This window comes from Oryctolagus cuniculus, chromosome 1 (assembly GCF_051225735.1).
Source record: "Oryctolagus cuniculus isolate XC-2025 breed Fujian yellow rabbit chromosome 1, ASM5122573v1, whole genome shotgun sequence".
In the NCBI taxonomy this organism is placed as follows: Eukaryota; Metazoa; Chordata; class Mammalia; order Lagomorpha; family Leporidae; genus Oryctolagus; species Oryctolagus cuniculus.
The window spans coordinates 201168866-201182764 of NC_142867.1; the positions used below are offsets into that span (position 1 = coordinate 201168866).

Consider the following 13899-nt stretch of genomic DNA (forward strand, 5'->3'; position numbering starts at 1 on the left):
CTGTTGCAGCCATTTGGGGAGAGAACCAGCAGATGAAAGACCTCTCTATCTCTCCCTCCCTCTGTAACTCTGCCTCTCACATAAATAAATAAATCTTAAAAAAAAAAAATAACAGGGGCAGCAGGTGCTCCACAGAGACCAGTTATCTCTAAGGGCCTTGGTGCAGGCAACAAAGACAGGGTGGGGTGGGGGGGAGTCGAGATGGAGCCACCTGTCCAGGGGAAGGTGGTGGTAGGGGTTGGGGACAGCTCTGTGATGGAGGCGGTGGGAGGGGTTGGGGACAGCCCTGTGATGGAGGCGGTGGGAGGGGTTGGGGACAGCCCTGTGATGGAGGCGGTGGGAGGGGTTGGGGACAGCTCTGAGATGGATTGGGCTACTGTTCTCTCAGCACTTCCTGGCCTGCTTGTGAGAAGACGATGATTTCCCCGCTCCACCCACATCAGATGTGGTCACGTGACTTGCTGCAGCACTAGGGAGCCGGGGAAGTGAGAAGAAGCTGTCAGGCAGGGTCATGTAGCCTAATAACGGTGGCATAGTCCGAGAGGGGCTTTGTCCCGTGACTTCATCACCATGCAAATAGTGCACGGGCACAGCTCGGGTGTCACCAGGTCGCGCAGTCTGGGGCCCCTTGTCCCGTGACAGTCCATGTGCACCCAGAGATCGCTTGTGCGCCACATTGCGGTGTTCTGGCTCCTTCCCTCCTACGGTAGGGCCCAGAGTCAGGCGCTCTTCTCCTGTATGGCTCTCGAAATGCCGATGGCGCAGAACCGCCACAGCAGGCCCACAGCGGACGCGGATGCGAGCCGGGAGATGAGGCTGTGAGTGTCGGGCGTGCAGGGGCAGCAGCAAAAGCTGACTCATGCTCCAAGCTGCTCCCGAGCTACGTTTGCAAGTGGGGCGCAGTCTGCTCCTGCCGGGATCCCCACAATCTCTGCTTTAGGCAGACAGGGTGCTTGCTTGATTGCTCACTCGCTCTGTGACCCACCTTGGGCTACTGTATTTTTTTTTTTTAATTATTTTTAAAGATTTGTTGGAAGGGCGGGGTAGGGGGAGAGCTCCCATCTGCCGGCTCATTTCCTAAATGCCTACAAGGACCGGAGCAGGGAACTCCATCCAGGTCCTCCTACATGGGTGGCAGAGACCCAGTGACTTGAGCTATCGCTGCTGCCTCCCAGGGTGAGCATTAGCAGGAAGCTGGAGTTAGCAGCTAGGACTAGCAATCAAACCCAGGCACTCTGATGTGGGATGCGGGCACCTTCACTGGACTCTTAACTACTGGCCAAAGGCCCACAACCTGGGCCCCCATAACTTCATCTGCAGACGATTGCTATGGATGAGCAGGGGTGTGGGGGCGTCCAACCGTGTCACTCCTAGACCCAGGCGACCCTCACGGGGCATCCGGGTACAAGGCACTGATGAAAGTGTCCGCCCTCACGTCCTCGGCCTCAGGGCCGCCCCACTCTCCCTGCAGCTCCCCCTGCTGCAGCTGTGGCCGTCAGGGCACAGAACCGCAGCTGCAGAGAGGCCTTGGTTGGGGTCTGGTTGCTCCTTCCTGGCCTTACGATCAGGCAGGGCTGGGTCCTAGGACATGGAGATGACCCTCTGGGCGGGCGAATGGCTTAACTCAGCTTCAACATGGAAGCCTCTTTGTTTAAAGAGAAGGGATAGCGAATGGCAAACACTAATCCTCTCTCAATGGTCTTGAGATATTTACTTCTGCCTTTGAGTTTGGTTAGCATGTTCATTTTTTTAACATTTATTTGAAAGTCAGAGTTATGGGTGTGGGGCTGTAGGGGAAACACAGAGACAGAAAAGTCTTCCATCTGCTGGTTCACTCCCCAAATGGCTTCAGTGGCTGGGTCTAGGCCAGGCTGAAGCCAGGAGCCAGGAGCTTCTTCTAGGCCTCCCACGTTGGTGTCAGGGGCCCAAGCACTTAGGCCACCCACTACTGCTTTTCCAGACCATTAGCAGGGAGCTGGATTGGAAGTGGAGCAGCCGGGACTCGAACTGGCGCCCATATGGGATGCTGGTGTTTCAGGCGGTGCACTTACCAGCTGTGCCACAGCGCCAGCCCTGATTATTCCATGCTGTAACACCAGTGCCCGGCAGGTAAGAGCAGGGCAAGTCTTCCCGGATGGACACTGGTCCTTTGGAGACGTCCTGGCATCTGGACGCGCTGCCTGTGCTGGGACGGAGGGCAGGGCTGCCACTCACTGAAGGCAGAGAAGCCTGGACACTCCTATCCACACGCACTCCGGCCCGTCTGCTCCAGCGACACAGAAACTGCAGCGGCAGATCCCAGCCTCCTAACACCAGGGCGACAGCTGGGCGGGCGGTGACATGCAGGGCCCAGCGCCTGCAGCACCGCCGTGTGATTGGGGGCCGGTGGCGGAGTCCTCGATACTCTGCTCTGTGATGGCTTTTGGGTGTGGTCCTGGCCACCACGCATGTTCTAATCTGGTTCTGCCTCGGTTCCCAGGTGCTCCCTGCACCCAAGCGCACTTGCTTTGTTATCCTCAGCTGGAGTGGTGTCCGTGGCTCGCCAGCTGGCGTGGAAGGCAGCGCTGTGTGTTGCTGCCAGACCCTGCAGGTTATCAGCGAATTCTCCTCTGCCATGTGTACTGGGATCTCTGAGGAGCATCCTTGAGGAATATACTTTGCTGTATTTCCAGGGATGCTTTAGTGCCTGTTATAAATCAACGCCACCACCCCCGCCCTGTCCCAGGCAGTGGGCTAGCTGGTGTGTTCCTTAATGGTTCTGAGCACGGACAGAATTGTGGTTTGCCGCTGCTCCAGGCACCTCCCACGCTGAGCATCCGATAGGAGGGGGTGACTGTCCCGGAAGGACCCCTCGGGGTGCTGTACCTGCCGCGGGAGCACTGGAAGCCGCTCAAAACACTGAGCGACTGTGTCAGCAAGGCCTGGGCATCTGCATTCTGATGCTTTAATCCACAGGTGGGGGAGAAGAAGCTGGGTCTCCCGACCCTCGGCGCGCTACCCCTCGAGGCAGGAGAGCCTGGTCCAGGCTGGCTGCCGGCGGCGAGGCGAGGCCAGCCTGCCGGGAGAGGATGCTGCATCTCAGAAACCAGTGATGAGTACGGAATTTATAATCCGGCCGTTTCAGCAAATATTTGTGTGCTCTGCTGAAAAGTGCACTTTCAGATCAATTCGGCACTGTGTCTTTTTCAAATGATTATTCTAAGCTTGCAAAAATGGAGTTTATTACCGATGTAAAAATAATACTGCCCCGGAGCCGGCGCCGCGGCTCACTAGGCTAATCCTCCGCCTAGCGGCGCCGGCACACCGGGTTCTAGTCCCGGTCGGGGCGCCGGATTCTGTCCCGGTTGCCCCTCTTCCAGGCCAGCCCTCTGCTGTGGCCAGGGAGTGCAGTGGAGGATGGCCCAGGTGCTTGGGCCCTGCACCCCATGGGAGACCAGGAAAAGCACCTGGCTCCTGGCTCCTGCCATCGGATCAGCGCGGTGCGCCGGCCGCAGCGCGCCGACCGCGGCGGCCATTGGAGGGTGAACCAACGGCAAAGGAAGACCTTTCTCTCTGTCTCTCTCTCTCTCACTGTCCACTCTGCCTGTCAAAAAAAAAAAATAAATTAAAAAAAAAAAATAATACTGCCCCGGGATCCTTCGTGACTCTCTCTCTCTCAGGAGTCAGCCTGTGGAGTCCAGCTCCAGCAGGTGCAGGGGTTCCCGGAAGTGCGGGAGGCGTCGGTGGAGGAAGACACGAGAGACACACTCACACAAGGCTGATGGCAGGGCGCTGGCTCTCGAGCACCAGGCTTTGTTTTTATATCATAAGCCGCATAATGACTCTTTTTGCTCACAGTAGCATGCCTGTTGTCCATTTTTTTAAAAAATTACAATTTCTTTGATTTTCAAGGGCATATTCAGAGCATGGGTTACAATCACAGACAGGTGCGAGACAATGGGCTGCCCACACATGCCAAGGTCTGCGTGCTGCTGAACTACGCAGAAATTGGCTACACAAACTGGAACAGTACCTTCCCAATCTAATCTGCACTAGGAGCCCCACGTTCAAAGCAGACCCTTTTTTAAATGTATCCCCTTTTGTAGTTCTTTCTGTAACACTTTAATTTCTTTATTGCACTTAACTAAACATTCACTAGATCTATTCCACAGTTTCGACACCCTAACCATTGTTGTATCTGTTGCACATATTAAATTAAAGCTTTAATAATGGACATTTTGGGGACTGTGAGACTAAGCGCTCTTCCCTGAAATTAGGAATACAGCAGTCATTAGCGGGGCCCCCAGGAAGCTCCGGCTTTCTTACGAAGAGTTTTGTTCTCAACAAACCTAAAACCACCACGAGGACCGCAGCTGTCCTTCTCACGCCTCGCTGAGGCAGACCTTCTGCTGTGACCTTGTCAGCCAGCTGAAGTTGCCTCGGCCTCGCCGTCAGCCCAGTGTTTTCTGGCTCTGGTTTTAAGTGGGGAGTGTGCAGAAGGCCCCCGGGTTTGGTGATTCTTGGGGAGGCCAGGTATGGGTGGAGGGACAGGTTGGGGGATGGGCACACGTGACTTCGTGGTGCATGTCCCTGTCCCAGGTGGATCATAGCTCTGGTGGGGAGGTGTGGGCTGGGTGTGTCCTGTGATGGAGTTATCAGGAGAATGTGGGTGGGCAGAGGCCAAATGGGTGTGGAGCTGGAGGGAGAGGTGTGTCTCAAACACAAAGCACTAGCACTTTCTAAGACAGATACAACGATGCCGAGACAGTGTCCCCTGTGAGGAAGAACAGCTCTGGTCAGCCCCTTTGTGGCTTCAGTAGGCAATTCGAGCGAGGGAAGGAAGGGCCGGGGGGAGAGGCTGGGCCTCGGGCATGTGGATTGCATCTACCCCATGTTCTGCAGCTCTGTGCCACAATTCAACCCACTTCTTCTTTTTTAAAGATGTATTTATTGATTTGAAAGGCAGAGCAAGAGGGCCGGCACCGTGGCTCACTTGGTTAATCCTCTGCCTGCGGCGCCAGCATCCCATATGGGCACCAGGTTCTAGTCCCGGTTGCTCCTCTTCCAGTCCAGCTCTCTGCTGTGGCCCAGGAGGGCAGTGGAGGATGGCCCAGGTGCTTGGGCCCCTGTGCCTACATGGGAGACCAGGAGGAAGCACCTGGTTCCTGGCTTTGGATTGGCGTAGCACCGGCTGTAGCGGCTACGGAAGGAAGACCTTTCTCTCTGTCTCTCTCTCACTGTCTACAACTCTACCTGTCAAATTTAAAAAAAGAAAAGAAAAAAAGAAAGTCAGAGTAAGATAGAGAGGGAGGGAGAGACAGAAAGAGCAGGAGCTTCCATTTCCTGGTTCACTCCCCAAATGGCCACTATGACCTGAGCTGGGCCAGGCTGAAACCAGGAGGCTGGAGCTCCATCTGGGTCTCCCAAGTGGGTGGCACGGGCCCAGGTACTTGGGCCGTCTTCTCTGCTGCTTTCCCAGGTGCATTAGCAGGGAGCTGGAATTGGAAGTGGAGCAGCTGGGACTTAAACCAGGGTTCTTAGTGGCTGCAGGCATAGCAGGTGGCAGCTTAACTCACTGTGCTGCAACTCTGTCCCTTCAATTCAGTTTCTTTAATATATATATATATATATATATATATATATAATTTACTTGAAAGAGCCACAGAGAGTGGGGTGGGGGGGCGGCAAGGAGAGGTCGTCCATTCACCAGTTCATGCCCCAAATGGCTATAACCCCTAGGAACTGAGCTGATCAGAAGCCAGGAGCCTGGAGATTCTTTTGGATCTCCCATGTAGGTGCAGGGTCCCAAGGACTTGGGCCATCTTCCACTGCTTTCCCAGGTATATTAGCAGGGAGCTGGATCAGAAATGGAGCAGCTGGGACTCGAACTGGTGCCACCATGGGAAGCCAGCACTACAGGTCGGGGCTTTAATCCAATGCACCACAGTGCCGGCCCCTCAATTCAGTTCTGCTAGCTGGATTTACCAGTCCTGGTTGTGGAGCACTCACTATGTTTTAGGGCCTGGGGCTCACCAGCAGCCTAAAGATGGCTCTCACCCTGAGTGAACCTGCATTCCTAGTGACTGGCTTGGCAGTGAGTCAGGCAGAGAGTGCTGAGCGCCAGGACTGGGGTCCAGGGAGCAGAAGCAACAGCACCAAGGCCATGGAGCCAGCGAGGGGCCAAGGCCCAGGCTGTGACACCCGAGTCCGGGCCCAGGGAGGGCTTCTCTGAAGCGCGGGGTGGGAAGTGCTAGGATAGGAACAGGCAGTGTGAAAATATGACTGGCCCTTGATCACGGCACAGAAGCTGACCTCTGGCTGGGTTCTGGGCTCAACGGGACTGCGGGGTTTCCGCGCTCACCGTGATGGGGCCTCGTGAGATGAAGGAACGCGTGAGAGACCTGCCCGGCTCAGCGGTCACCCGTTCAGCTGTCTGCCATGTGGCCTGGTGCACCTGCTGCTCAGGGGCTCAGCGCCGACTCAGGGGACTCGGCTGTGGCCATCTGTCCTTCGACAAGGAAGTGAGGTGTCACGTGCTGAGGTCCCGCCTGTGTGTGCCTTAGCTCAGTCCCTGGGTACTGCAGATCACGCCTGCCCCAGTGTCCTGCGATAGCCTCTCTGAGGCTGGAGCTTGTGCTTCTCCGGCTCTCTCAGCCACCAGGTCCTCCCTGAGTTGGACCCTCCCCCATCCTGTCCCCCCACGGGGGATGCGTCTCGGTTCACCGCTGTCCCTCTCCAAGGGCGGAGCTGGGCACTGCATGGGTGGGGCTGGACACATCTTGCCCTGATGTGTTCCTTGAATGCTTATCACCAAGCTGGGGGAAACGCATAACCCTGTCACCACCTGGCCATCTGCCGCTGACCCCTGCTTCCACTTGCGGACACGGAGCGTCTGATTCCGCTGTGCGCACAGGGTGGGGTGGGCAGGCCTGACCCAAGGGAAGTGGTTTCAGTCCTGCCCATGGGAGAAACTGGGGCCCAGGGGGCGATCTGTAAATGCACAGCTCGCCAGGCTGGGCCGCGAGTCGGCTTCTTTCCCTGGTTCCTCAAGCTGCCTGTGGCCCAAGGAGCAGTGGTCTCAACAGCACTGGGGGTTTGCTGGAAATGCAGGATCAGAAAATGCTTCAATGTTTAGAGATTTATTTACTTTAAACTTTTATTTGAAAGGCAGAGCTACAGGAGAGAGAGAGAGAGAGAGAGAGAGAGAGAGATCTTCAATCTGTTGGTTTACTCCCCAAACAGCTGCAACAGCCAGGGCTGGGCCAGGCCAAACCAGGTCTCTGGGACTCCATCCAGGTCTGCTACATGTGTGGCAGGGGCCCAAGCACTTGGGCCATCCTCTGCTGCTTTCTCAGGCACATCAGCAGGGAGCTGGATTGGAAGTGGAGCAGCCAGGACTAGAATCGACACCCACATGGGATGCTGGGGTCACAGGTGGCGGCTTTACCTGCTACGACACAGCGCCGGCCCCCAGGACATGTTTCAGCAAAGATCTCGGTGACCCCGGTGCCCTTTCGTCACCTTTCCTGGCTCTCAGGGTCATGTTGCTTGGCTCAGGCTCCAGGGCCTGTGGGTCAGGCTGGGATGACTTTCTGAAACTCCCATCCGGCCATGCCACTCTGCTGTCTACATCCGGTCCAAGGGTCCCCATTGATTTCAGGGTAGCATGGCAACTCCCAGGCTTTGGGATGTGTCACTGGGGTCTATTATTACCCCACTGCATCAGATAACCCGTAGTGGCCCATGGGCCAGACTTGCTCACATCCTGGTACCCGTCACGTGCTGCTCCTCTGCCTGGATCCCCTCGCTAGATGGACTCTCTCCCCTGAGACCCCCGCCCCTCCTCTGCCTCTCTCATCTCGCTGCCTCCAGGCGCTGGTGCACACGTGCATCCCCGAGACTTAGCCCCGGTCAGCCCCAGTACTGAGCGCCACGTGCGGCACCCCTCTGCACCCTTATGCAGTGTACAAACCAGGGAGTTCACAATTTGGTGAGGAAGACACATGGGGCTCCGTGGTGGCTCCCAGCACATATGTGTCTGGTGTTTCGCTGGAAGGGGAGCCTATGAGAGCGTCCAAACGGCCATGGAAAATGGAACTCAGGGCAAGTTTATTTGGGTGCAAAGAATTGTTGAAATCCATGCAAAGCTTTTTCGTAACGGACATTATCTGTGAGCTTTGTGAGGACCCTTCATATGCCTCTGGGAGAGGGAGAGAGTGTGTGTGCTACTCTGTGGGACTAAGGAATTGGCTCCCGCGGTCCTGTGGTTATGGAGGTTTCAAAGTGTCAGGACCACAGCCTCAGGCTGCAGACCCAGGAGAGCCAGTGCTGGCCGTTCCAGTCTGGGTCTGGCGCTGAAGGCAGGAGGCTGATGCCACAGCTCAAGGGCGGCCAGAGAGAGAGAGAGTGAGAGAGAGAGAGAGAGAATTCGTTCCGTCTCAGCCTTTCCTTTGCTGCAGGCCTGCAGGATGCACATGCATGTAGTTTGGTGCCAGGACAGAGAGGGCTTAAAAGGCTGAGAAGGTACTTTGTCCAAGGACTCCATGTGCAGCTATTCAGGCTGTACACTGCATCAGGGTGCCATGTCTCAGGGTGCCAATTTCTTTGCAAACAATGTCATGGTTCTGAAAAATAGAAAAAAATTTTATTATAAAAATTTCGGGGGCCAGTGCTGTGGCATAGTGGGTAAAGCCACTGCCTGCAGTGCCGGCATCCCATATGGGTGCCAGTTCGAGTCCTGGCTGCTCCATTTCTGATTCAGCTCTCTCTATGGCCTGGGAAAGCAGTAGAAGATGGCCCAAGTGCTTGGGCCCCTGTACCCGCGTGGGAGACCTGGAAGAAGCTCCTGGCACCTGGCTTTGGATCAGTTCAGCTCCAGCCGTTGCGGCCATCTGGGGAGGGAACCAGCAGAGGGAAGACCTTTCTCTGTCTCTCTGCCTCTGCCTCTCTGTAACTCTTTCAAATGAATAATTAATCTTTTTTTTAGATTTATTTTATTAATTTGAAAGACAGAGTTACAGAGAGGCAGAGACAGAGAGAGAGGTCTTCCATCCGCTGGTTCACTCCCCAGATGACCACAACAGTCAGAGCTGTGCAATCCAAAGCCAGGAGCCAGGAGCTTCTTCCAGGTCTCCCACACGGGTGCAGGGGCCCAAGGGCTTGGGCCATCTTCTACTGCTTTCCCAGGCCACAGCAGAGAGCTGCACTGGAAGAGGAGCAGCCAGGACTAGAACCGGCGCCCATATGGGATGCCGGCACCACAGGCGGAGGATTAACCTACTGCACCACGGCGCCGGCCCCATGAATAATTAATCTTTAAAAAAATTAAGTTTCTTTTAATTGGACATGCTGTTTTATGTAAAATTAGCAGTATAAGTTTAAAAAAATCTAGGAACCAAATCAACAAACAAAATGCCTTTGAAAAAAAATCAAAGGATGTAAAAACCATTTGAATAAAAATTAAAAAATGATGTTTAAGAAAAACATATTCTAGATGCCAAATTGAAGGTCATTGATACCAATTTCTCTAAGGAAGGGAATGTGAGGGGAGAAGCCAGAAGATCAATTTAACCATAAATTTTGTAATCCACACAATTATGACCCATATACAATTTCAAAATAACTTTCCTTTTTAAAAAATATTTTATTGATTTATTTGGGAGGTAAAGTTACAGACAGTGAGAGGGAGAGACAGAGAGAAAGGTCTTCCATCTGCTAGTTCACTCCCCAAATGGCCAGGAGCCAGGATCTTCTCCAGGTCTTCCACATGGGTACAGGGGCCCAAGCACTTGGGCCATCCTCCACTGCTTTCCCAGGCCACAGCAGAGAGCTGGATGGGAAGAGGAACAGCCAGGACTCGAACTGGTGCCCAAACGGGATGCCGGCACCACAGGCAGAGGATCAACCCACTGTGTCACGGTACCAACGCCTATTTCCTTTTAAACATATTAGAGTCAATGATATTACTGCTAGAATTAAGATGTACAATGCTGAAAACAATTAGTCTTCCACTCTTCTAAATGACACATGGAATTTGAAACATTGTGATGAACTTGGACTGCTGTAACTGTGTGATTTACAGTTGAACTTGACTGCTGTGCTGCCCATGGGGTATCCACTTGCGAGGAGCTAAAACTTAAAGTTGTTTTCCAAACTCTCCTGTTGATGGTTAACTATCCACTTGCAACAATAACTTACTGAATGCATTTCTTTTTAAATATTTATTTGAAAAGCAAAGTTACGGGGGTGGGGGGGTGGAGAGATGAAGAGTGATCTTCCATACACTGGTTCACTCCCCAAATGGCCGCAACAGCTAGGACTAGGTCCGGCCGAAGCCAGGAGCCGGGAACTCCATCTTGGTCTCCCATGTGGGTGGCAGAGGCCCAAGCACTTAGGCCATCTTCCACTGCTTTCCCAGGTGCATCAGCAGGAAGTTGGATCAGAAGTGGAGCAGCAGGGACTTGAACCAGCACTCATATGGAGGAGGCTGCTGTCACAGGTGGCGGCTTAACCAGCTGCGCTACAGCAACGGCCCCTGCAAATTTCTTAGTATGTTTATAGCTCTTATAATATCTTCAGCTTTGCCAAATTTGGTTGCCAATGAAGAGCATAGCTTCTTTGTCGCTCCCCCTCTTCGTGGAGGAACGACACAGGACCCTGCGCTGTTCTTTTGTCTGCTCGGCCCTCCCCGGGTTTGCTGCTGGTTCTTCCCGGGTTGGCTACTATCCCTTCCACCTCCGTGGAAGGGCAGCTCCCCCTGGCCACATTCCCCACTTCCGCAGGGGAGCGGCACACCGCCGGCCGGCTTTCTCGGGGGCTGCACAGGTGTTCCTTCAGCTAGATGTTCCCCTTAGATGTTCCTGGTGCATGCCGTCTCTCTCCTCCTTTATAGTCCTCCTCCGCCAATCCCAACTCGGCTGCCCACACGCCGAGTACGCTGCTCTCCAATCAGGAGCAAGTCCTACAGTTTATTGGTTGAACTGGAGGCAGCTGTGCGGAAGCTGTTTACTTCTCTCCCAGCACCATATTGTGGGAGAGCAGATGCATAGAATAAGTCTTAATTCCAGTAACTCAGTCCAGTCCGGGCTGCTCCCCACACTTCTTGAGATAAAAATGTATCTAAATATTTGTAAGATCCAGCAGCCTTTCTAGGGAGAACAAGCCATTGGAGCAAGTGAGCATGAACGTGATCATAAAGTGGGTGAGCCCCGTGCTCGGCTCCAATTCCCTAAAACACAGAGGAGGAGGCAGGGGCATGGGCGTAGCAGGTGCATTTCGGAAAACCAGTCCCAAGGAAGTGGAAAGAGAAGAAAAGCCCAGAAAAGTCCCCCTGGGTTATGCAGCTGGCTACAGCTGGGAGCACCTGACTCCCTCTAGCTGGGAGTGAGGCACTTCAGACTGCCCTCCTGTGGGGGCCGTGGGGGCCATGGGAGGAAGTGTTTCTCCACTCGTGCCATGGCCCTGTGGGGCGTTAACTCCGTGTCCTTCAGAGTTTGCTCATTGTCAGAATGTCCTGTGTGGCAGAAAGGACCAGAGCACTAAACACGCGTTGAGTGAGTGGAGATGGCTGAGCGAGGTGCTCGCAGGCCACCCTTGCACACAGCTGGAGCCAAAGTATGGCTGAGGGACAGGTGGCCCTTGGACGGTCCCACCCTACTCCCACGAGGTCTGAGCCCCGCTCCACTCCCGATTCCAGCCTCCTGCTAAGGTGCACCTGGAGAGGTGGCAGGTAGTGGCCAGAGCACCTGGCCTTGGTGACCCTGTGGGAGACTCCGACTGAACTCCTGCCTCCCAGCTCTGGCTTCACCTGGCTCTCGGCAGGCATTTGGGGAGTGAACCAGCAGATGGAGATCCCTGTCTTGTCTGCCTGCCTTTCAAATACAACAAAAATAAAGAAGAATTATTTTTAAAAAGTGGCCAAAAGGATGTAAGGCCCAGAAGATACCCAGCAACATATTTAATCATTTGACAACAAATGCTTGTGTCCTAATTGTTAGTAAAAGTTCACGTTCTCGGGCCGGCGCCGTGGCTCACTAGGCTAATCCTCCACCTGCAGCACCGGCACACTGGGTTCTAGTCCCGGTCGGGTTGCCGGATTCTGTCCCGGTTGCCCCTCCTCCAGGCCAGCTCTCTGCTGTGGCCCGGGAGTGCAGTGGAGGATGGCCCAAGTGCTTGGCCCCTGCACCCCGTGGGAGACCAGGAGAAGCACCTGGCTCCTGCCATCAGATCAGCGCGCCAACCGCGGCGGCCATTGGAGGGTGAACCAACAGCAAAGGAAGACCTTTCTCTCTGTCTCTCTCTCTCACTGTCCACTCTGCCTGTCAAATAAATAAATAAGTAAATAAAAGTTCACGTTCTCTATTTAAAACATGTCATGTGATACACATATGGTACACAAACCCAACGTGCAAAACTGCATGAATTCCAAATGTACTTGCATGGTCTACAGTTTTATTTATTTCATACAAAATGACTTTGTGATAGCAATTATTATGGGGAAAGAGATAATGTATTCATTTCAAGCTTTCTGAGGGAGGCGATGAATTGTTCTAATTTGCACTAGGATGTCATGCGGGTTAGCAGCCAGGCCACTGAGGACAGAGCTGTGTGTCCCCCGGCACTCGGTGGGTGAGGCTTGGCAAAACCGTGGCCCGGCTAGCTGCACTGCAAATATTTCTGAAAGGTGACCTCACAGAACCTGCTGCTTTAAAGATCATACAATGAGACGGGGACCCCTGCAGAGCGGGAGCGCCTGTGTGTGTAGTTTCCAGAACATTCCGGTTTCCTCTGGGCTGCCCTCCATTCCTCCCTCTGACCCGTTTTGCTCTCAGCAAGCACCTCGCCGGTTAGGCTCCTGGTCTAATGGGATAATCAGATCTGTCTTCCTGAAAAGTTTGTGTCACTAAGCCGCGTCATTGCTTTCCACGACGGTAGCAAGACAAAACTCTTCTGAATTCCGGAAAGACTTCTGCTTGCCCCGAGTGTGTAGCAGCAACTGCGTTACCCCCCTGGCCATCAGGGCAACCACCCCCGTGGGCACAGTGCCTTCTTCTTCACCTCTTTGTCCCCAGCGGTCAGGTGGGATCCTGGCTTTTAGGTCCGTGGGTCCTCTGTCGTGGCTTCCCAGACAGCACAACAGTGACTTCTCAAGAGAGCCCAAGGTCACGAGGATGGAAGCAAAACTGTCGCTTGTGCTTCATTCCGGGTGATGGTGACACAAGCCGCTTCTCTTACCTCCGGGCGACTCCCACACCCGTGTGTCTTGGCTGTGGGAGAAGAAGCAATAGCTTGTACTGGTCACTGGGGCAGAGCAATGTCCCTTCTATAGGACGTTTCCCCGGTCCTGCAAGGCTTGTCACCCTGCTGGTACCACACTGAGTGTTCAAGGGGCCACTCCACTGTTGCAACAGGCCTGCTCTTTCAGGGTGAAGAGGAGCTTAGTCGGATCAGTGGGTTCTGTGACCTTGAACCCAAGGATTATCTCAGGGAGGTCACCAAAGCCTTGTCTATCTCGACTCTATCTTGAGTTGGGAGCTTCAAGGTTGAGCTCACCATGTTCTGTTTTCAAGTCCTCCAGCACAGTCAGCAGTAGCTAGTTCAGCCCGCAGTCCTCAGCTGCGTGCCCACTGCCACGTTTTTCTGCAGCAGCTGGTTGGCCACCTGATTTTCTTTCTACAGGTGCCTGATGTCAGATGACTCCAGGTGACAATTGAAGAAAATGCTGTGCCCCTTGGTGCTACAGAAATCCATGGCCCAGCAGCAGAGCCATTGATGCCAATATTAGTAAAAGAATTTCACTCTTGCATTGTTAAGGATCTACTGCTCTGAACAACTAGTGGTTTGGGTCAGGAAAACAGAGCCAAGTAGCACAGGAGTGGAGGGTTTAGTACAGGAGCCCGGGAGCAGCTGTGAGTGTGGCTC

General features: G+C 54.1%; 1 protein-coding gene across 1 annotated transcript in view; it reads left to right on the forward strand.

Moving 5' to 3' along the window:
- The first annotated feature begins 750 nt into the window (after nucleotides 1-750).
- ALDH1B1 (aldehyde dehydrogenase 1 family member B1) overlaps nucleotides 751-13899 on the forward strand; it is a 119219-nt gene continuing 106070 nt past the window's right edge. Inside the window, 1 exon segment of the mRNA XM_089323582.1 lies at nucleotides 751-818. Within this exon segment, the coding sequence (XP_089179708.1) occupies nucleotides 751-818 (68 nt within the window).